Source organism: Trichechus manatus, unplaced genomic scaffold (assembly GCF_000243295.1).
Source record: "Trichechus manatus latirostris isolate Lorelei unplaced genomic scaffold, TriManLat1.0 scaffold00214, whole genome shotgun sequence".
NCBI classification, from domain to species: Eukaryota; Metazoa; Chordata; class Mammalia; order Sirenia; family Trichechidae; genus Trichechus; species Trichechus manatus.
Window position 1 is genome coordinate 195,274 of NW_004444150.1, and position 21,338 is coordinate 216,611.

At 64.8% G+C, this 21,338-nt stretch overlaps 1 protein-coding gene across 1 annotated transcript in view; it reads left to right on the forward strand.

The window, feature by feature from the left end:
- The first annotated feature begins 6 nt into the window (after nt 1-6).
- The window catches only part of NOTCH1 (notch receptor 1), a 54,315-nt gene continuing 32,983 nt past the window's right edge, over nt 7-21,338 (forward strand). Inside the window, exons 1-4 of the mRNA XM_023742620.1 lie at nt 7-72; nt 1,741-1,828; nt 18,686-18,948; nt 19,563-19,901. Of these exons, the coding sequence (XP_023598388.1) occupies nt 9-72; nt 1,741-1,828; nt 18,686-18,948; nt 19,563-19,901 (754 nt within the window). The 5' untranslated portion in view covers nt 7-8. The remainder of the gene's footprint in view (nt 73-1,740; nt 1,829-18,685; nt 18,949-19,562; nt 19,902-21,338) is intronic.

Here is a 21,338-nt window from a genome sequence, read left to right on the forward strand (position 1 = left end):
AAACAGGCATGCCGCCGCTCCTGGCGCCGCTGCTCTGCCTGGCGCTGCTGCCGGCGTTCCCCGCCGCACGAGGTAGGCGCCGCCCCGCGAGCCCGCAACTTTCCGTGCCCCTTTCCAACTTCGGCGGCGCTGCGCGCGCGCCCCGGGAGCATCGGGCGGGGCGGGGAGACCCGGAGTCCCGGGCCAGGATTAGGACGCCCCCACCCCCAGCGCAGGGCGTACTCGCGCTGCCCAGCACCGGGGACGCGCCTGGAGCTGGGTGCGGGGCGCCGATCTGGGGGCCCGGGGCCCCACCGCCGAACTCGTCTTCCCCGGCCGCGCGTGGACTCGCCGCGTGGCGCGCTTACTGCCTACCACTTTTCGATTTGAATCAAGTCGGTTTTGGTTTCCTGTTGCTTCTCGGAGCCATTAGTCGTGTTTCTGCGCATCGGGCCCGCGCCGGGGGCGGATGTTGGGGCGCGAAGCGTGGGGTCCCGGCTCCGTGTCTTCTCCCTTGCCAACCCTCGCGGCCCGGGCCGGCAGGGCGCCGGGGGCAGCGGGGCCCGGGCCGACCCGCCTCCTTCCCCTTCAGGAAGGTTCGCGCGGGCTGCCGCGGGGAGCAGCAGACGGCTCGGACCCCGGACCGCCACGGCTTGGACCCCGATCCCCCGGCGGGATCGCTGCCCCCCCAGCCCGGCTCACAGCCTTTCTTTGGGGGGGGTGCGGATCGTGAATCACAGCCTTTTTTGGGGGGGGTGCGGAAGACTCTCTTCGGTTGGACTGACTTTCGCTTTGCTCCGCGGAGTTCAAGTTTGGCGATCTTGGGGGGGGGGGGAGCGGTTCCTGGCCCGCTTCCCATCCCAAGGGTCTCCGGGCAATCTAGTAATTAATTCCTCTCTTCCCAAAAAGTTGGAGGTGAGAATTTTTCCCCCCTTCAGAAAGTAGAGTCCCTGTCATAGCGCCGTCCCCGCCCCCACCGACGGCTTCACTTGTCCAGGGGGTTAGAGGGAAGGGCGGGGCTTCGTTTATGGACCCCTTCTCGGGAATGGGGTCTCATTGCTTCCCAAAGGGGCTGTCCACCCTCCCCTGGGTGTGGTGGGGCTGCCCCTGGAGATGCCTGCGCGGGAGCAGGTATTGGGTGTCCGCAGAGGCGGGGCAGCCTGGACACCAGGAGGCGGCCCGGCGACAATGGGCAGCTCTGATTCAGCGGCGGCGCTTTGTTGGCGGGCGGGGCGGCGGGCCACGCAGCTGTCGCATTTTCCCACGAGCGGGGAGCCGAGTGTGGCCGCCCCCCACCCCTCCCGCTGCCGCCACCACCTCCCGCCAACATGTTTGAACATCAAGACAGTCTCAGTGGCTGGGTGGGGGCCCTGGCCCCCCAGCCCCGGGTGGCTTTCTGAAGAGAACTGGGGAGGTGGGGGTGCAAGGTTGGGAGAGTACCCTGGGTGGGCTCCGCTCTTCTCCCCTGCTGCCAAGAGGCATGTCAGCCACCCCCACCTTGAGCCCTACCCGTCCACCTGCCAGCCCGCCCCTCCCCCGTTTCTGACTCTGGAACTTTGAAGCCCTTTGGGGTTCATGCAGGGGCTCCCAGGTGCCCCAGCCCCTGCAACCCCAGGACTCTGAGCAGAGAACCCCCGAGGTGAGGTCTGATGGTGAAACTTAGTCCAGAGCTGGTGACGAGGGCTGGGCTTTCTGTCCCCAGAGGTGGGCCATCCCAGGAGCCGAGGCTCTGCTGACCCCCTTGTCTCCCCCTCCCCCCAGGCCTGCGGTGTTCCCAGACCGGCGCCGAGGAGACCTGCTTGAATGGCGGGAAGTGTGAAGTGTTCGCCAACGGCACCGAGGCCTGTGTGTGAGTATGCGCACCCCCACCGGGACTTGTTGCTTTGTCGGAGCAGGAGCCCCTGCCTTCTGCGGCAGCCGGGGACAGAACACTAGGCCATTGTCTGAAGGAGATGGCCCAGAAGGCTGGGCGCGTCACGTGCTGACTTTTATTGGACAAAGTCTGGCAATTACTTAATCACCCCCAATTAGGCCGCGTGTGAGCTGGTCTGGCCTCGGAGGGTCCTGGGCTCCCCCTTCGTGGCCGCCTCGGCCTTCTGGGCCCTTAGTGGGAATCCCAGCAGCTCATTTCTCCCTGAAGTCCCTGAGAAATGGCTGACCCATCGAGCGGTCAGGACCCCCACTGCCACCTGAGGACCCACCTCCTCTGGGCAGGTTGAGCACCTGTGGGCAGGTGAGCCTCTCAGAAAGAAACTGACTGTTTCAAAACAAAACCTAACTCTCTAGGCCTGGGCCTTCCCCAGCCAGTTCCTCCAAGGCCTCAGAGTGAGACGAGAGAAGCCTCCAGACCCGAGAACCGGCCCCGCCCATCTCCCCGGGTGGGGGTGACTGTCAGGAAGCCGGGTTTCTCTCTTGGGCCTGCAAACTCCAGCCCCGAGAACACCATCTATGGCCCTTGGCTCAGCTGGAGAGTGGGCACAGGGGGGCTGAGAGACCTGTTTGCAGTGCCAGTCCGCCTCGGGGACGTTTTTGCTGTGCCCGCGATGTCCTTCAACTTGAGTTCGCCCCTGATGGGAATACTGAGGAGGCCCTGGGGAGCGGCCCACTCCGCCTCCCGCTCTGCCGCGGCCCGCCCTCATTCCAGCCGTTGATGGCCCATTCCCCTGACAACCCAGCCCGCTGCACGGTCGGCCGGCCCGCCTGCCCACCAGCAGCCCCCAGGCCCCCTCCCACCAACTGAAGCCAATTACGCAGGTCTGTGAACAGTTTAGTGGGCAGAGGGGACTGTTCCTTTGTCAGACACTAATGAATGCACACTCCTTTTTTTTTTTTTTTTTTTGCGTTTTGGGGGCCATCCCCCTCTGCAGAAGCCGCAGCGACGCTTGATGCCCTAAATCTTGTTTCCTTTCATTCAGAGGCTGACAGCTGGGATTCCGAGGCAGTGCAGCCACTATTGTTGAGGAGGCGGATTAATGCGGTGTGATTAATTATGCGCAGCTTCCCAGAATGCACAGCTCTCTCCCCCACACTCCCTCAGACATTGCCTCTAAACACCACCCCCCAACTTGGGAGGCAGTAAGAATCTTGGTACTTCTGCAGAGGACTTTGAGAGGAAGGGGGGGTGTTGGCGGAAAGTTGGGGTATCTCTTCTGGGAACCACCAGGGAGTAGCGTGGCCTGGCCAGGACCCTGGGGCCGGCCGGGTGGTCTGGAGCGAGGTGTCCCCGGGCAGAAGCTGGCACGGGGGACAGGACTGCGGCAGCCTCCCCAGTCCCCACTCCCTGACATCAGGGCACAGACCCTTGAAGAGAACAAGGTTGTGGTGTGGTGTGCCCTCTCAGCCCCTAGACCTGGGGTCCTGCGGTCCCCTCTGCCCAAGCCAGCCCCCTGATAGGTCTCCTGGCTCGGCCTCTCTCCTGCACTGGGCCTGCGACCCCTCCTTCTTGGCGGGAAGCCTCCCCCCAGTTTGACCGGCCTCTCAGCCAAGCGCAGCCCACAGAGCCCCCATTGTGCACACCCCGCAAATCCAGCGAGGAGGCGGGATGGAAAGGCCATCACAGGGGCTCCTACCTCTGGGCAGTTTGGGGTGCAGGGTTGGGCCCAGCTTTGGAGAGGCACAGCTGGGGCTTGCAGTATGGTCTGCGGGCGCCAGGGCGGCTCCGGCTCGGGCCAGTGGGGGGGTCCCATCTCTAGGCCTGGGCCCTTGAGCCCCGTGCTCCTCTCCCGGGGGCTCTGCCTCTCCACTCCCGCCCAGGGAGGCCTGCAGCCTCCAGAAGGCGACCTCCGACCTCCGAGGAGCTGTCCCAGGAGAGCTGGCCAGAGCAGGGGCGGGAGGCCGGCTCTCCCAATTGAGGGAGAAGCCATGTTCTTTCCTCCGAGGCATCCAGGGCAGAGACTTCTGGAACCCCCATGATGTGGGTTCAAATCCCAGCCCGCAGCCTCCCGCCGTGGCCTGGGAAAGTTCTTAGACTTTCTGTGCCAGTTTGCTACCCTGTGGGAGGGCGTGAGAAACTGCTCTCCCCGTGCCAGCCCTGAGTGCTGGTGAATCATCTGTTTCCACCCGCGGAGACGGAAGCCTCCCAGGGAGCGCCTGTCAGGTGGTGGCTCCGGGCTGGAGAGGCGTCCTGTGGGGGCTGGGGGCGTCCTCCCAGAGCGGTGGGAGAGCACTGGGCCTGCTTGTTGGGGCGTGTGGGAGTCTCTGTGGCGGGTCCCCACACGAGCTCCATCTCTGGAAGCTGCTGTGTGCCGGTGGGGGGCTCCATGGGCGGCTCCGGCCCCACGGGCAAGCGGAGGGGGCACTACGCCTTCCGCCCCCTCCTGGCCCCTCTGGGCCCCGTCAGTGCTGAGGGGATAGAGTGCTTCCTGCACCTGAGGGAGGGTGGGCAGGACTGGAGGGACCACTGTCCGCCTGGGTGGGCGTGCGTCTTCCGTCTGGAAAGCTCTTCAGGGTGCTGGGCTGGGAGCTGAGACGGGTTGACTAGGGCAACCTCCCTGCCTGTGGGAAAGTCAGAATTTGGGTGATGGCAGAAGTGGGGCGTCACGTCCAGAGTACCTGGCTGTGGGCCAGGGGTACGGGGGGGCTTTCGCTTTGGATGCTCCTGCACCTGAGGCCTGACCTCGGGTCAGCGCGCCACCTGGACTCAGTCTGCCCATCCATGAAGTGGGCTGATGAGTGACCGACCGCTCCCTTAGCTGAAGGCAGGGTTTCCATTGTGTCACCGCCTGGTGGGAGAGGCCGGGGGAGGGGCAGGTTGCTGGCTGGGGGGGTGAGGGAAGGTCTGTCACAGAGCTTCCTCTGTGCCTGTCACTCCCGGCTCGGAGGACTAGGGGTTAGAAAAACACTTTGTCAAATAGAAAGTCTCACCTGCTCGCTCAGCGTGGGGACGTCAGGAGGCGGAGCTCTCGCAGGAGAGGCATCGAGGGGGGAGCGGGCTCCTCGGGGGGCCGGCACTGCCTCTGAATGGAGGCCAACATTTTTTCCATTGAAAAAGTAATATTTTTTAAAAAAGAAAGAAGAGGGTGACCTTAGCAGGAAGAGGGTGGAGCGGGGCAGACAGTGAACGGAGGAGCCCGCACTGGGCCTGAGCATGGCGGGGAGGCACTGGGTGCGGGGGGGGGCAGACGTGCTGGGGTGCGGGGGGGGGGGGGTCTCCGCAGGGTGCCTGTGACAGGGCAGGCTTCCTGGCAGGTGGGCTGGCTGGGCAGCACCAGCTAGGCTGAGGGCTTGTGCTCTGCTGGTGTGTGGGGGCCTCTCCTGCCTCCTGTCCCTCTGTACGTAGAGAACAGGCGGGGCGCTGCAGAGCAGGTTGCACGCCTCAGTTGCCTTCCTCAGTAAGGTAACGAGGTGACCCCGTGCACCAAGCGGGTCGTGCGTCTCCGTTGCCTTTCTCAGTAAGGTAACGGGGTGACCCCGTGCACCAAGCGGGTCGTGCGTCTCCGTTGCCTTCCTCAGTAAGGTAACGGGGTGACCCTGTGAACCGAGCGGGTCGTGGATCTCGATCGCTCCTCAGTAGTATAATGACAGTGACCCCGTGTGCAGACACGCAGCCTTTACCAGCGTCGTGGAAGCCAGGCACTGTCGTCCGCCTGCCTTGCCCCTGCTGGGTGGTGACCAGCGCTGCATGTCAATCCCCACTTTACAGGTGGGAAAACTGAGGCTGGGAGGGGAGAGGCTGACCCGGGGCCTGCACTAGGGGCTGGGTTTGCGAGGCTAGCTTGCGTCAGCTCTTGGCCTCCGCGTGCAGGCATATCCAGAACTTTCCAGAGGCTTCCAAGGGGCTGGCGAGCCCCAGGATACATCACGGGCTTTAACGAGCTGCTGGCTCCGGGGCATTTTTACTGCTGCCGGGATGCGGCTCATGGCGCTGAGGGTTCTCAGTGAGCCAGGTGGGGCCTTTCTCTGGCAAGGAATGTGGACACCCTCAGCCACACATCTCCTCCCTGGGCCTCAGTTTCCCCCTCCGTACGTGCAGGGGTTGCCTAGACGATCCCTGGAGCCCCCTTCCAGCGGCATCTGGGCAGGGCCTGGGCCTGAGACTGTGCTGGCGGCAGCGGGCAGCGGTGTGGCGGGGTGGAGGTGCCCAGGGGCCAGGCCTGGCGATGCGGCTAGTCAGGTTCTGCCAGTCTGGGGCTGCTTCTGGCCCGCCCGGACAATGACTGACAGGCACATCGGCCAGCCGTGGAGGAAGGGCAGGTGGGGGGCGGGCCGAAGGATGCCCTCCTCTAAGTGGTTCCTCTGCCTTCTGCGCGTATCCCTTTGCCCACCCCCCGCCCCCGCCCTACGCTAGGCCCTGGGACGGGTGATGGCAAGGGAGGCAAGGAGCCTGGCCCCACCCTTAGGGCACAGGGGATTGGACTTTTTTTGGGGGGAGAGATAGAGTTGTTGTTGTTCATTGCCATCAGGTTGATTGAAACTCGGGGTGACCTCGCGTGCAGAGTAGAACTGCTCCACAGGGTTTTCAAGGTGGTGACCTTTCAGGAGCAGATCGCCAGGCCTGTCTTCCGAGGCGGCTGTGGGTGGATTAGAACTGCCAGCCTTCCAGCTAGTAGTCAATCGCTTGACCATTTACACCGCCCAAGAATGCTGGAGATACACACACACACGCGCACACACACACGCACGCACGCACGCACACACACACCTGACCAAACACACAGAACGTGCATTCACCTCTGTGACCGTCTCGAAGTGAACAGCTCAGCGGCAGGGTGTTACTCACAGTGTTACACAGCCATCACTACTATCTCGTTTCGGTTTTCCCTCGCCCCAGAGGGAAACTCACACCCATTGGGCAGTCACCGCCCGCCCCCAGGGTTGGAGCATCTAGTCACTGACACTTTAGAGTGAATTAGGTGAAGATCAGCAGCATCAATCCACTTCTGTCTCTGGATTTGCCCGTTCTGGACGTTTTCTCTAAGTGGGATCGTAGTACAGAGCGTGGCCATTTGCGTGCCGCTTCTCACACTCAGCCTGTCTCCCAGGCCCACCAGGTTGGAGCCTGTATCAGCTCTGTGCCCTGGAGGACTGGATTGTACACGACTGGAGCCATCAGGGACTGGCCGCGGGTGGACACAGACGTCCAGGTCATGTGTCATCAGTCGGCAGGGTCCACAGGTGGCAGTACAGGGGATTGGCGGGCATCTGGGAAGGCCCCTGAAGACTGGGTGCCCGTCTCTGGGCCTGTGTGGCCCCCGGCCGCCGCAGAGCCACCTTGAGTCGGGCCCTGTTAGTCCTGGGGCACTGAGCCTGTGGCTCCTCAGAGCCCCAAGCACCTTGCAGTGGTGGCTCCCATCCCTGGCTCCAGGTCACAGCAGCCCCTAGCCCCCCTAGCCTCCAGGCATCGAGTGGCCGAAGAGGTACGCAGTGGGGCTGGGGCTCCGCCATGCCCTGCAAGGCAGGAGTGCAGGCCTGGGGAGGCTTCCCCAGCCCCTCCGTGTGGGCCTGGCAGTGGCCCGAGCCAGGCGCCGCAGCCCCCATGCAGGTGACAGCTGTCCTAGGAGAGGAGCCCGACTCTGGACCAGAGAGGGGGCCAGGTTCCACTTCCATTGCCGAGTAGTACCATGGGGACCCCCACCTGGTGGGCTGGCTGCCAAGGATACCCCTGGGAGGAGCCCCCAGAGGAGCTGGCTGTGGTGGGGTTGAGGGCAGAGGTGGGAAAGTGAGGGGGTGTGGGGAGGGAGGCAAAGCCAGGCCAATGGCAACTTTCCGTGTCCCCTTCCGACCTCACTGTCCCTATGGTGGAAGCCGGCGGTCGGCTTCTGGACCACAGCTCTTCTCGGCCCCCGGGCTCAGCTCGGAGTCCTGGGCATGCCCTGCATGAGGCAGGAGAGCTGCCTGGTCCCTCAGACATGCGGGGGCCTCTCCTGCATCCTCTAGCTCAGGCACGTGCCACGTCCTCCACAGAGCACACGGCAGCCGGGGAACCCCTGGTAGAGAGGACACTGGGTGGCTAGGTGCCCTTCCCTCCTAGTCCAGCGAACGAACGTGTGACTTTTAGCATCTAGACACCTGCCTGTCCCGGGGCAGCGGGGCGGGAGGCCTGCTTTGTGTGCATCTCCAAGACCTGTGGAGATTCTGGGAGTAGACGCCCTCATTGTCTCTCCTCTGAGAGGCTCTTCCTGCTGTGGGCCCCCACCACACGCCCGCTCGCTGCCGCTGCCCCGGGCTGGGCGCCTTCTGGAGGAGGTGCTGCCCTTGACCCCTCCCCGACTCTCCCTATGCCGCCGTTGACACTAGAGGACAGTTACTGGTTAAGCATTGCCCTCTCCCTGCCCGGCTCCCTCTTGACACAAAGCTGCTGCTTTGGATTGGGCGCAGATGGGTGTGCCCCCCTCCCCAGGGTCTGGCTTCCCTGTCAGGCAGCCCGCTTCTCTGCCCTCTCAATGGGGCACCGTGCCTGCCCAGAGTCCCCGGCCCCTCACCTCGCCTGGGACCGTGTGGAAAGCTCTGGCCAGTCCTACGTCTGCCTGGCCTGCCTTCCGTCCCAGGGTGCTCACTGCCCCCCCAACCCAACCCGGCCTCTGCTGTCCCCGCCCCACACACCTGGTTGGTCCCAGGATGGGGGCTCAGGTGTGAGCTGTTTCACTGGGGAGTGCCAGGCTCCCGGGAGTCTTCCCATAAGAAGCGGCCGTCTCATCCCCCGTGCCCCGTCCTGCACTAACGGGGTAAGAGAATTTGCCAACAGCCCATCCCAGCACCCCGTCACCTGGCTGGGTGTCTGGTGTGGCTCTGAAGTGTTTGAATTGGTTGCTCTTTTAAGCTGGGTAAACGGTCCCCTTGTTCTGCTGTTGACACTGCTAATTTGCTGAACAAACGTTTCCCCACAGGTAGCGCGAAAGGGCCACCCTCGGGGAGGCGGCCCCGTGTCGTCATACGGATCCTCTGTGAGGGCAGAGAGTCCAGGAGAGGGGACGGGAAGCCTCTGAGGGCCCCTTCCCCCGGTACTGAGACCCGTGGGAGTGGGGGCGGGTGGCTGGCTGCCTGTGTCTGTGGGCCTGGAGGAATCAGACACTCGTCCTCGTGCCGAGGGTGGGGCTTGGATGCCCGGCGACCTGACTCCTGGCCTCCCCCCATCTCACCCACGCCGGCACCCGCTTTAGCCACAGACGTTTGCTCAGGACTCGCAGCTGGAGATAGGCTTTATTAGAGACGCTTTCATGCTGGGTCACATCAGAGAGAAATTGTTTGCACGTCACTCACTTTCCCTGTAACAGTGTCCCCGAAGGCCCAAGTGCTTACTCGGAGGAGTGGCACTTTTGGCCTGCAGCCCCTGCCGTAGACCCTCCTGCGATGGGCCTTGCCACTGTTATTAGGGTGCCCGATATGGAGCCCGCTCCACGTGCCAGACCCTGACACCGTGGTGTCACTCTTGTACAGATGACAGGGACGGCTGGGCCGGGGAGCCTGCCAGAGGCTCCCAGCACAGGCCCCAGCCCCACCTGGCTCTCCCTAAGGCCGTCAAGGGCCGCAGTAGTGCATGGGGCTTCGAAAGCTGCCAGGGAGGCAGACACATGTGACCGGAGTGGGTGGTGAGCGCCGCTGCGGCCGCCTCTGGGAAGACCCGTCCGGGGCTGAGGGCAGGCAGGGCTGAGGGCAGGCTGGGACAGCGTCGCGGGGCCCGGGGGCCTGCCTCCCACCATTTCCTCTCTGTGTCGGTTGCTAGTGATCGGAAACTACAAAGTTACTGGAAATGAGAGCCGGCGGGGGGGCGGGGGCAGGGGGCACGGGCAGGGATGCCAGACTTCGGTGTGCGTGTCCCTGAGACTCTTCAGTAAGATGCTGGCTGAGGCCAGGGTGCCCTCTGAGCCCTCTCCCTCCGGGTCTGCCTCGGGAAGCCCCTCACCCATCAGCCAGGGTTCCTCACTTCCCCTGTCGTGGTCAGGAGGGGGCGGCCTCCACCCTGTCTGGTTGGGAGCCCACGGGAAGGCCCGACGTGGCTGTATGTTCCCGCTGGCGGGGCCCCAGGGCCTCAGACTGTGACCTCCCGGGGGCCCCAGGAGTCCAGGACCCTGCCAGCATGGCCCTCAGCCAGTACCTGTGGTGGTCACACCTGGGTGGGGGTGGGCAGGTGGAGCCAGGTGGCCTGGGACCGGGTGTGAGGTGTGGTGGCCCAGGTTCCTGGAAGGTCTCATCCAGCTGCAGGGCATCTGAGCCCACTGCCAGCGCTGGACTTTAGTTTTGAACTCGGCCTCATGACGGCACGCGCTGGCTGGTGACTGGGGTGGCTGACCCCCGGTCCCCCTCACAAGCGGGGCCTCTGCACGGGCAAGTGGGTGTCCCGTGTGCCGATGTAGGAATGACAGATTGTCCCACGTGCTCTGTACCCGGTTTCCCCTATGGGAGTGCGTCAGCCTGCTTTCCTCAGGGACGCCCAGAAAGACCTCGCCCAGAGCCCAGCCCCAGCTGCAGTGCACGGGCCAGGGTGTGCGGGGTTCAGGAGAGGTGGTGTGGGAAGTGGGCAAAGCTATGAGGGGTTCAGGGAGAGATGCAGGATTCAGGAGGGGTTGTGAGGGGTTCAGGAGAGGTGGTGTGGGGTTCGGAAGAGGTGGTGTGGGGTTCGGAAGAGGTGGTGTGGGGTTCGGGTAAGGTTGTTCGGGATTCAGGAGACATGCAAGGTGCAGGAGAGGTACGCTGTTCGGACGAGGTTGTGTAGGATGCAGGAGAGGTTTGTGGGGTTTGGGTGAGGTTTGCAGGGTTCGGAAGAGGTTATGTGGTGTTTGGATGAGGTTTACAGGGTTCAGGAGATGTGGGCTAGGTTCAGGAGAGCTTGTGAGGCCTGGGGAGCAGAGCCGGGGGGGTCTGCCAGGCTGCGGGGGCTCCACTGCCTTGAGCCCGTGAGCTGCATTCTCTGACGTGGCCCTTCTGCCGCTTGTCTGGCCAGAGAGCGGGGCAGTGACAGTGGCAGGAGGGGTGGCCTTGCCCCAGCCACCCCAGGCCTCTGGGACCACCGGACAGCCTTTGGCCTAGTCAGGGCAGGTGACAGAGGGGCCTCCCCAGGCCCACCGCAGCCGGCGGGAGGGGGTTCCTAAGGGCAGTGGAGGCATGCAGGAGGGCGCCTGCCTTTGTTGCCTGGAGGCTGCTGGGGCCGGGGTGGGCTTCGGGGTGCACTGTGCCCTGTCCCCCGGCACCGAGGACAGTGGGAGGGCCCCATGGCACCGCAGGGAAGTGGACCTGCGAACCCAGTGTAGCCAGACCCTCCTGCATGGTGGGTGGGGCGGGGTGCGGAGAGCCTGGAGTCCTGCCCCGCCCCCGGGTTGGGTTTCAGCGGGGCTGTGGGATGTGAGTGCGCTTTGTCTGCTGGCCTGCTGGCCTGCCCGCTCTGGAGATCAGGTGGTCAGGCGTAAAATCCAGGCAGTGGGTGGGGCAGCTGGGGGGGCAGGGACACATGCCCTCCCACCTCTTTCCCAGGGAGCTGCAGCGGCTCCTTGGCTGTCTCTGGGGAGCTGTCTGCTCCCGGGGGGCCGGTGTGCGGTCCCCGTCGGTGGCAGTGGAGGTTAAGGGCTGCTTCCAGATCCAGGCGGTACCGTGGGCATCACCTGCCCAGGCCTCGGTTTTTTTTCTCTGTACAATGGGCCTAGTACATGTCCCACAAGTAAAGCTGGGTAGAGCCCCAGCCCAGGGCCAAGCCCCGAGTATCAGCCTAAGGTGGAGGCCAGTGGGGCATGACTTTGGTCCCCACTCAAGGCCCAGTGGGTGCCGCACAGATGTAAGGGGGCCCTTGGTCCCTCCTTGCCTGCATTCTCAACAGGGGTGGCTGACCCAGAGGCAGGGGCGCTGGGCTGGAGGGGGTGCCATGGGCAGCCCCAACATCCCAGGAGAGGGCACCCGCTCCTGTGAGCAGATGCGGGAAGTTGCCAGAATATTCCACCGGAGCCGGGCGGCCCCGCCTGCGCTTGCTGACTTAACAGACTTTGACGCAGCCCTCCTAGCGGCTCAGCCTCCACTCCCATCAGTCGCTTGCCTTTCGCCAAGCATCTTGGGGTGCAGCTCTGGGCTCTGCCTTGCTTGCGAGCAGGGGCCCCAGGGCAGCCCTGGTGGGGGGTGTTCACCCGGTGGGTCTTGGTGGCGCTCAGGGTGGCAGGCCCTCAAGAGAGGCCGGGGGACCACACACGTCCCTAATCTTGCCCCAGCTTGGGGCTCTGCCTTTTGGGGGACCGGTGGAGGGTGGCCTTGTGGTGGTGCAGGGCCTCACGCAGGCCTTTGTCACACCCTCCCAGCAGCCTGTGGGACTCCTTGGTGACGAGTGAGCCCCCGGTGACCCAGGCTGGCTGGGCCGTGCCTTCACAGCGTGGGAGTGCCGGCCGAGCAGGGTGCCCATGGGTGCAGTCTCCGGGAAGCTGCCTGACCCCTGCTCCAGGCCTTTCCGTCCTCTCAGACAGGACACGCCACTTCCCGCACCCAGGCCCTGAGCAGAGTCGGGACAATGCAGTGTGGGGGGCACTGTTTCCTGCGCTGGTGGGAGAGGCAGCCTCAGCGGGCAGGTTCCGTCCGCTCCCACACAAAGGGCTTCCCCGTTCTCCGCCTGGGCCTGGAGCCCCGGGGCAGCCACCCTGTCCCTGCCCTCCCTTCTCCCAGCGCGTCTTAACCCTCCAGGTCACTTGAGAAGACAGTTTCAAGACAAAAGAGTTGGGTGCGCTGTGGGTAGCTGGGTGGACTAGAGCCTGGTCCTGGCTTGGACACAGGCCAGGGCCCACAGCCACTGGGCACCCCCACCCCACCCTCAGACTCGTTCCCCCCGCCCCGACACTGCCATCCTGGCCCAGTGAGCGGCTGGCATCTGGGGCGGGGTCTGCCTGCACCCGAGCTACCCCTCCCTCCCTCCTGAGGCCCTGGGAGCCAGCGGCAGGGCCCCAGCGGCTCTGAGCACTCCCGCCTACTGGCTGGAGAGGCTGGAGGGAGACCTCAGCTCAGGAAGGGGCGGGTGCAGGCCTGAGATCCGCTCCTGGGCCCGTGGGTCGCAAGGGAGGTCAGGGACGCCCCGCTTGCACCCCATCCCCTGGACTGCACCCCTACAGCGCACCCGGGTGGGAAGGCAGCCGGGAAGAAAGGGGAGAAGGACTGGAGATTGGCAGGGTCAGCTTCCAGAACTCCCCGTGGAACAAAACCCAGGCCCTGGGGACATTCTAGCTGATCCCCCAGGCAGGTGTTGGAACAAAGCCCCGGAGGGCTGGAAGGGGCTGTGGGAACTTTCCTGCCCAGCTTTTTGTCCTGAGGGTTCTAATCAGGGCAGCCCCGGGGAGGTGAAGGGAAGGGGCGTTTGGGAAACCTGGCCTTTGCCACCCTGCTTCTCAAGGCCTCCGGGGGCTCAGTACCCAGTGCCGAGCTGCTCCGCCAGTCCTTCCTGGAAAGCGAGGCCAGCAGAGGTCATGAGGCCCCCCTTGCCCCACCTGTTGGGTGCATGTCATTCCTTAGCAGTCAGGGCCCCTGGGAGTCAGGGAGGCCCCTGCTGAGACTTGGCATGTCTTAGACTGGCCTGGGCCCGAGGGAGGGGCTGAGGCCCCAGACTTCCCTCCCTAAGGCCTTGCTGGGATGAAGCTGTCCCCCTCAGCGCCCAGGCTATGCCAACCTCAGAAGAGGGGGATAACCCCACCCGCCCAGGGGCTCTACTTCTGGGGGCCTGGGTCCTGGTCCCCTCACCCACGCAGCCCTGGCCTCAGTCTCCTCTTCTTTGGTGGTGATGACAGCTCCCCCACCACCCACAGATGCCCTGCTTTCCTAGGCCGGGGGGTGGGTGGTTTTTTTCTGGCAAGGCCAAGGAGTCTCAGACCCTCCCAGCATGGGGTGCCTGGGGAGGGCTGTGGGGTGCTAGAGAGCGGCCCTGGGCTTTACGCCTGGTGTCGGTGGCTGGGGGAGGCAGTCGCCTTACTGTGCCTTTGCTTAGGGGAAGGCCGGTGGCTGGGGTGAGTCGGTGCCCCACCCCCCCGCACCCACCACGGCCACCCCCCTCCCGCACCCTCGAGTTGCCCTGGGAAGTACAGGGAGCCCACGGCCCCAACTCCTCCCTGGGGGAGGGAATTTTAAGGTGGGGGAGGCTTCTAGACAGCCGTTCCCCTGCAGGTGGGGGCCTGGATGGGGGGGATGGGCCCCCAGGCCCTACCACAGCAGCCACTCCGGGAGAGGCAGCTGTGGGGTTGTCTGGCGCTTCTCTTTTCTCGGGGTGCAGAGAGAACCCCCTTTATTGCCCATGGGTGATCCCTCTGCTGCCTGGGAACTTGGGATTCTGGTGGCAGGAAGACGGGCGGGGGGCTGCCTTCCCTGATACACCTGGGAGCATTGACTGTGCTCACTGAGGCCAGGGAGCCCCACTGGCACTGTTGGGGTGCAGGTCAAAGCCGCCCCCACTGGCACTGTCGGGGTGCAGGTCAAAGCCAGCCCTCTCCTAACACTCCAATAGGCTCCCGGGGTGCAGGTGCTGGGGCAGGCTGTCTTGTCTCTGGATTGGGAGCCACAGGCCCCCTACACTGTGTGCCCGCCCCACTGCCGCACCAGGACCCTGGAAGCACACGCTCCTCGATTGCCCCCGAGTGGCGGGGCACCTCTGCCAGCCGGGGAAGCCCCATGGTGCCCAGGGCCACGCCTGACAGCATGCCCCCCGCAGGTGTACCCCGCTTGCGTAGGCAGCCTGTCCCCAGGGACACAAAGTGCCGCTAAGCCACGTGTTCTTGAGTCAAACCCCACTCCGGGCTGGGTCCTCCCTCTTTCGTGGTGGCGGATGACACAGCATGCCGCCGTCTTGACTCATGCACCACCCCCCACTTCCCTGGTGGGAGCTGAGGCCCCACTGGGTGCCGCTGCCCTGCCCCCTCCCCAAGACCCCACTCCTTCAAGTCCTCCGGTGGTCTATACTCACTGTCCGTCAGTGGGGACCCGAGGAAGCGCCCCCCCAGGGGTGGGACTCTGGTTCCTCCTGGTGCAGCCCCCGCCTCCCACCCCCAGCTCCGACGGTAAACTCCTTGAAGGCAGGAACCAATTAACCCCCCCAGCCCACCCCACCAGGGGCCGCCATGCCTCCCCCTCCCTCATTTTGGGGCGGGGGCACTGTCATCTCTCCCCTGGGGGTGGCAGATGGTCTCTTAGTGTAGAGAGGAAAACAGCACAATTTAGAATTAGTCCCGGGTGAAAGGTCGACCTAGCATCTGCCTCCGGAGCTCTCTGGAGTCGCATTTCTATGGAGCGCAGGAGGGGGGCCGCGGGCGGGGGCCACACAGTGGCAATATTGAAGCCAGAACAAAGCACGAGGCGGCACTGTGGGCAGCGGACAGAGGGGGCCGTTTGGCACCCCGGCAGTGGCGTCTGCCGGAAGTCCAGCCCCTCCCGTTCCCTGGAGCAACCCCCCCACCCCGGCCGTGTTCACCTGCTGGCGGCAACCTCATGCCTGGGGGGGGGATGGGGGGGGCTCGAGGAGGAGGCAAAGGCGGGAGGGAAGCTGTTTGAGGCACAGGGCTCTCGTTCCAGAGAAAGGGGGACCCTGGTGAGGGCGGCATGGGCAGGGACAGCCCTCACATCTGCAGGAGGGCTCAAGTCTGCCGCCAGCCCTGACGGGGGGACACTCGGGCAGCGGTGGCATTGTGCATGGTCAGAGGGAGGTCTGGCTGGGGCACCAGGCACCCTGATGAGCAGGGGCAGGTGGCGAGGTGGGCATGGCCCCCTTGGTCAAGCCTGGGCACTGTCTGCTCCTCAGACGGGCCCTTTGGTGCTGGGTTGCAGCCACCCTACAGTGAGGGGCTGGGGGCCACAAGCAGCACTGGGGCTTGGGCAGCAGCCTCAGAGCTCCCCCACCTTCTCAGGGATGTCTGGGCACCGGGGAGAGGAGGTGACAGGTGTCTGGCCAAGTGGGGAGAGAGGCGCAGACAGGTGGGCACGGGCTGGGGTTTGCCAGAGCAGGAGCCCATGGGTGGGGAATGAAGGGCCTTGGGGTGGTCCTAGAGCCCCCAGGTCTGCCCCAGCACCCAGGCCCTCCCCACTGGCTCAGCTTCCTCTGGCTCCCCCCAACCTAGCGCTTCCCCTGTGACACACCCGCTGGGCTGTCCACCCCCACGGAGGCCCGCCCTGGTGGCTGTGCCCGAGAGCAGCCGTGGGCGCTGCCGTGGACAGCGGGAGCGGCCGGCAGGCAGCGTGCCTTCACTGTGGCGTCCTTGTGGGGGGGGGACAAAGGGCCCTCTCAGCTGCTGCATTCCCCCATGGGGAGCCTTCTCGCCTGGCGCCCGCTCCTGCCCCGCCTTCGGGTTGGCGGCCGGCCGCGCCCGCCCGGAGCAGCTGCCGCAGCGTCCTCATCCACAGGCGCACCTGCTCCTGCCGCCCTTTGTCCGCTGCAGACGCCTGATTTGTGGGGTGTGTTTTCCCTTTCGCTGGCCAGCGCAACACAGCACGGGAACTGGGCACGCTGGGGTCCTGTGGACACCCCACAGCCCCCCACGCTGGGTTCTATGTCTGGCAGGGACACTGCTCGAGGCTGGAGGGACACCCAACGTCCCGTGCCCTTAGGGCACTCATCGGGGCCTGCTTTCAGGGCTGGGCCCAGGTGGCACCGGGCAGCCTGTGCAGGCACCCCCAAAGCCATCCTGCTCCCCCCCAGGCGCCCCTTCCTGTGGTGCCCAGAGTTTGCTGGGGGGCGGCAGGCTTGGGGCTGGCCAAGTCGCTTTGATGAAGAGGTGCCCAGTGCCGCCCCCCACCCCCCTTGCCGGCTTTGTCAGCAGCTGGAAGGAAAAAAGAGCCTTTTTTCCAAGTGGGACCCGAGGCCAAGCTCCTGCTTCACAATGGGGGGCATTGATGGGGTGGCGCAGCCCCACCCCCGCCGCCTGGGTGGACCAGCCGGCCTGTAACTGGATCCAGGCGCGGGGCAGGGGGTGCTGGGGGGGACAGTGCCCGCTCCCTGAGTGCACCCTGGCAGGAGCCCATGGCCCCAAGAGGAAAGCGTGGACGTGGCGGGGCCGTGGTCACTAGGGGGCTGGGGGCTCCCAGGCCGGATGCTCCCCCCCAAGTGGGCGGGGTGGGAGCCGAGAGGAAGCTGAGTTGCTCCCAGGGCCTGAGGGGGGAGGCGGGGATTTGTTTTCTTTAAACCAGTTGGTTTGGGACTTTTGGCTTCTGGCAACAGATGGTGGGCTGGAGTGGCCATTTTGCCTCCTCCCGTCCATCCACCCCAAGCCGCGGCCACAGATAAAAGCCATCAGGGAAGACAGATGCCTCCCAGGCCGCTGGGATAGCAGAGGGCCAGCTGCTGGGAAACGCGGCCCCCAGCCGCAGCCCCTCAGGGGTCTCTGCTCGGGCTCCCCTTGCCTGAGGGTTTGGTTTTTGCCCCCGGGGGTCCGTGCTTGCAAGAGCTTCTCTGTGTCCTGGGACCAAGGCTGCTGGTCTGGAGGCCACGCCCAGTGCCCGAACTGGTGGAGGGGCAAAGTGGGCCGAGCTTGGGGTGGCCTTCCCAGGGGCGGGCAGGGCTGGGCGGGGGCCTGGCGGGGGCTGTTCTGCCTCAGAGGCTCCATCGCTGGGAAGTGCCAGGTCTGGCGGGTCCCAGAGCCTTTAGTGAGCTTTTCCTGGGAGTGGGAGGCCACAAGGTGACCTGGGCCAGCAATTTATGGCCCAGGCTCTGGAGGCTGGGCCAACAGGTGGCTGGGGGCTCTGGGAGTGGGGGCGGGCAGGCCTGAGCCCCTCCCTGCCAGGACCAGCAAGACAGCAGACCCTCCCTCTCTCATCGCTCTGAGCAGGACCCTGGCTTGTGGGGGAGGCACAGGCCTGCCCTCCGCCTACCTGGACCGGTTCACGGAGGGCTAGCTGGCCCTCCCTGTGGCTCCTTGGTTTTCCCAGCTGAGAAATGGGTGCCCTAGCTCCCAGGCACTGCTGCCCTTGCACCTCTGCCATGAGGACGTGATGACAAGAGGGAGAAGCGGGGTCTGGGCGCCAGATGTGGGGGGTGGGTATAAGGCCCTCCAACAGAAAGGACACCGTGTGGGGAAAACACAGGAAGCCATTCCCCCCGAGTGCGCTCACCTCCCACATTCTCCGTCGTATCGGTATTGATAGAAGACACCCCAGTGGTCTTTTCTTACCCAGATAATGAGCGTTTATTACAGAAAAGCTAAAAGACACAGGTCATGCAGAGCCTTGCCCAGAGTGCCGTGGGAGGCATGGGGTGTAGGCTCGGCACCTGTTATGAATCCCATTAGGACCCCTCCATGCACCCTCGTGGATCCCTGACCCCCACGTGTCACTGTCTTGATCACCTGGGGCTGCTGTAACGCAAATACCGCACGTGGGTGGTTTGAAGAGCATGGATTCGACTTCTCAAGGTTCCAGGAGGTTCTGGGAGTCTGAAGCCAGGGCGTGGCTCTGGGGGAGGTCCTTGTTTGTCGGTAACCCTGGCGTTCCTTCTGTCTGTCATCCCTGCATGTGTGTGTGTGTGTGTGTGTGAGAGAGACAACTCAGACGTGATTAGGTTTAGGACACAGCCCACTCTGGTATGGCCCAATTAACATAAAAGAAAACTATTCCAGGTAGGGTCACATCCGCAGGTACCAGGGTCAGGACCTCAACAAGTATTTTGCGGGGGACACAGTTCAGTCCCTAATGTCGTCATTGTCGTCACCTGTACTGACTGTGGGGCGGACCCAGCGCTGTGGCGCTCCGGGCGGGTTGGCAGCATGTCAGGTGCCAGGGCTGAGGGGCAGGAGGCAGGTGGGGGGCAGTGGGTTCACCTTGCCGCCTCTCCCCACAGCTGCAGCGGGGCCTTCGTGGGCCGGCGGTGCCAGGCATCCAGTCCCTGCCTCAGCACGCCCTGCAAGAACGCCGGGACATGCCACGTGCTGGACCGCGGCGGTGTGGTGGATTACACTTGCAGCTGCCGCCTGGGCTTCTCTGGCCCGCTCTGCCTGACGCCCCTTGACAACGCCTGCCTTACTAACCCCTGCCGCAACGGTGGCACCTGCGACCTGCTGACACTCGACGAGTATAAGTGCCGCTGCCCCCCAGGCTGGTCAGGTGAGGGCGGCTGGGGTCCTCGCCCGGGGCTGCGGGCCTGAGGGGCAGGCAGGCTGCGGGCCCTGGTCCTTCCCGAGCTGTCTTTGTAGGGCGATGGGCCTGAGAGAGAGCCCAGGGCTTCTGGGGGTCTGAGGCCCCACCGCAGAGTCTCTGGACCACTTTGCTGCCCTGGTTTTCAGCTGCTCTGCCCCGGGGCCCCCACCCTCATTGTCCCTGAGTTGGTGAGAAGGGGCTCCTCTTTCTTCCCGGCATGCACTGGCCCGCAGTCAGTAGCGTGACGTCAGTGGGGACCGTAGTGTGCAGTTTTTGAGAACACACGTTCTGGAAAGGGAAACCCTGGTGGTGCAGTGGTTAGGAGCTCGGCTCCTCACCAAAAGGTCAGCGGATGGAATCCACCAGGTGTTCCTTGGAAACCCTATGGGGCAGTTCTACTCTGTCCTTTAGGAGCGCTATGAGTTGGAATCAACTCAGTGGCAGTGGGTTTTGGTTTTGGTTCCCAACGCCACCATCCCCCTTTGCTAGCCGAGCCCTGGACGGGCCACTCAGCCTCTCGGCACCCCGGGATCCTTACTGTCCTGGGGCCTCGGCCCTGACTCTTTGCTCCCTCCCCTCAGGGAAGACATGCCAGCAGGCCGACCCCTGCGCCTCCAACCCCTGCGCCAACGGCGGCCAGTGCCTGCCCTTTGAGGCCTCGTACATCTGCCGCTGCCCGCCCAGCTTCCACGGCCCCACCTGCCGGCAGGACGTGAATGAGTGTGGCCAGAGCCCCGGGCCCTGCCGCAACGGGGGCAGCTGCCACAACGAAGTCGGCTCCTACCGCTGCACCTGCCGCCCCACCCACACCGGCCCCCACTGTGAGCTGCCTTACCTGCCCTGCAGCCCCTCGCCCTGCCAGAACGGGGGCACCTGTCGCCCCACAGGAGACACCACCCATGAGTGCACCTGCCTGCCAGGTATACCCACCTCTGCCTCGTCGGTGCCAGGCAGGAGCACGGGGGCCGGGCAGGGTGTGGGGCAACTCTGGGGGGGGGGGTACCCGTTAGGAGGAGGCTCCCTGAAGGGTCCTGGGAGCCTGGCAGGGTAGCCCCACTCCAGCGGGGTCTGTGTGAGTGGATGGCAGTCCCAAGCCCCCAGCGCTCCCTCCCTCAGCCCCAGGGTGGCTCTGGGGTAAGGCAGGGCCTGGGGCGAGTCCCTCCAGGACAAGAGAGCCTATGTGAGCGCCCCCGCCTGCACCTGGGCCTTCTGGAGCCCTGCTGGGCCAGCCCCTCATTTCCGAGTTCCCTGGAACCCACATGCAAGGCGAGAGACGTCCCAGCACTGCCGAGTGCCCTGTTAGTGCTGCTGGGGGCTTCCCTACGGCATCACTCAGGCGGGGCTGTAAGGGGCCCCGAGTGCACCATCACTTCCTCTAGCCGCCCATGGGTGCCCGCCTGTCTCCTGCGGCTGGGGGAGGGAGTGGACAGGCACAGCCCCTCCGTTGGGTCCTTTGGGTTTTTGTTTGAGTCATTTTTGCTGCTGCTCTAAAAATAATAACAACAGCAATGACGAGGGGTTGGGAGCCTCTGGTCAGCTCAGCTGCACTCCTGACGGTTTGGTGGGGGTGGGGAAGGGAGGGTGCAGGGCAAAGTGGGGACAGGAGGGGCAAGACGGGAAGCCAGGGCCCCACTGACCCCGGGGTGACCTGGAGGCCACCCTGCCCGGCCCTGCAAAGGGGAAGTGGGAGGCCCCGGCCGCAGCCCTGCCCCGTCTCTGTCACCTCGCCTCTGCATGCGTGCATATGCTAGGTGCAAGCATTCCTGCAAGTCACCCCGGCTCCAGGCTCGCGTTGTGCCAGTGTGATGGCCGTGGTGACGGTGTGATGGTAGGTGTGATGGCCGTGGTGACGCTCTGATGGCAGGTGTGACGGCCGTGGTGATGATGGGCGGCAGGTGTGACGGCCCGTGGTGACGGTGTGACGACAGGTGTGATGGCCGTGGTGACAATGGGCGGCAGGTGTGACGGCTGTGGTGACGGTGTGACGACAGGTGTGACGGCCGTGGTGACAATGGGCGGCAGGTGTGACGGCCGTGGTGATGGTGTGACGACAGGTGTGACGGCCGTGGTGACGATGGGCGGCAGGTGTGACAGCCGTGGTGACGGTGTGACGACAGGTGTGACGGCCGTGGTGACGATGGGCGGCAGGTGTGACAGCCGTGGTGACGGTGTGACGACAGGTGTGACGGCCGTGGTGACGATGGGCGGCAGGTGTGACGGCCGTGGTGACGGTGTGACGACAGGTGTGACGGCCATGGTGACGATGGGCGGCAGGTGTGACGGCCGTGGTGATGGTGTGATGACAGGTGTGACGGCCGTGGTGACGATGGGCGGCAGGTGTGATGGCCGTGGTGACC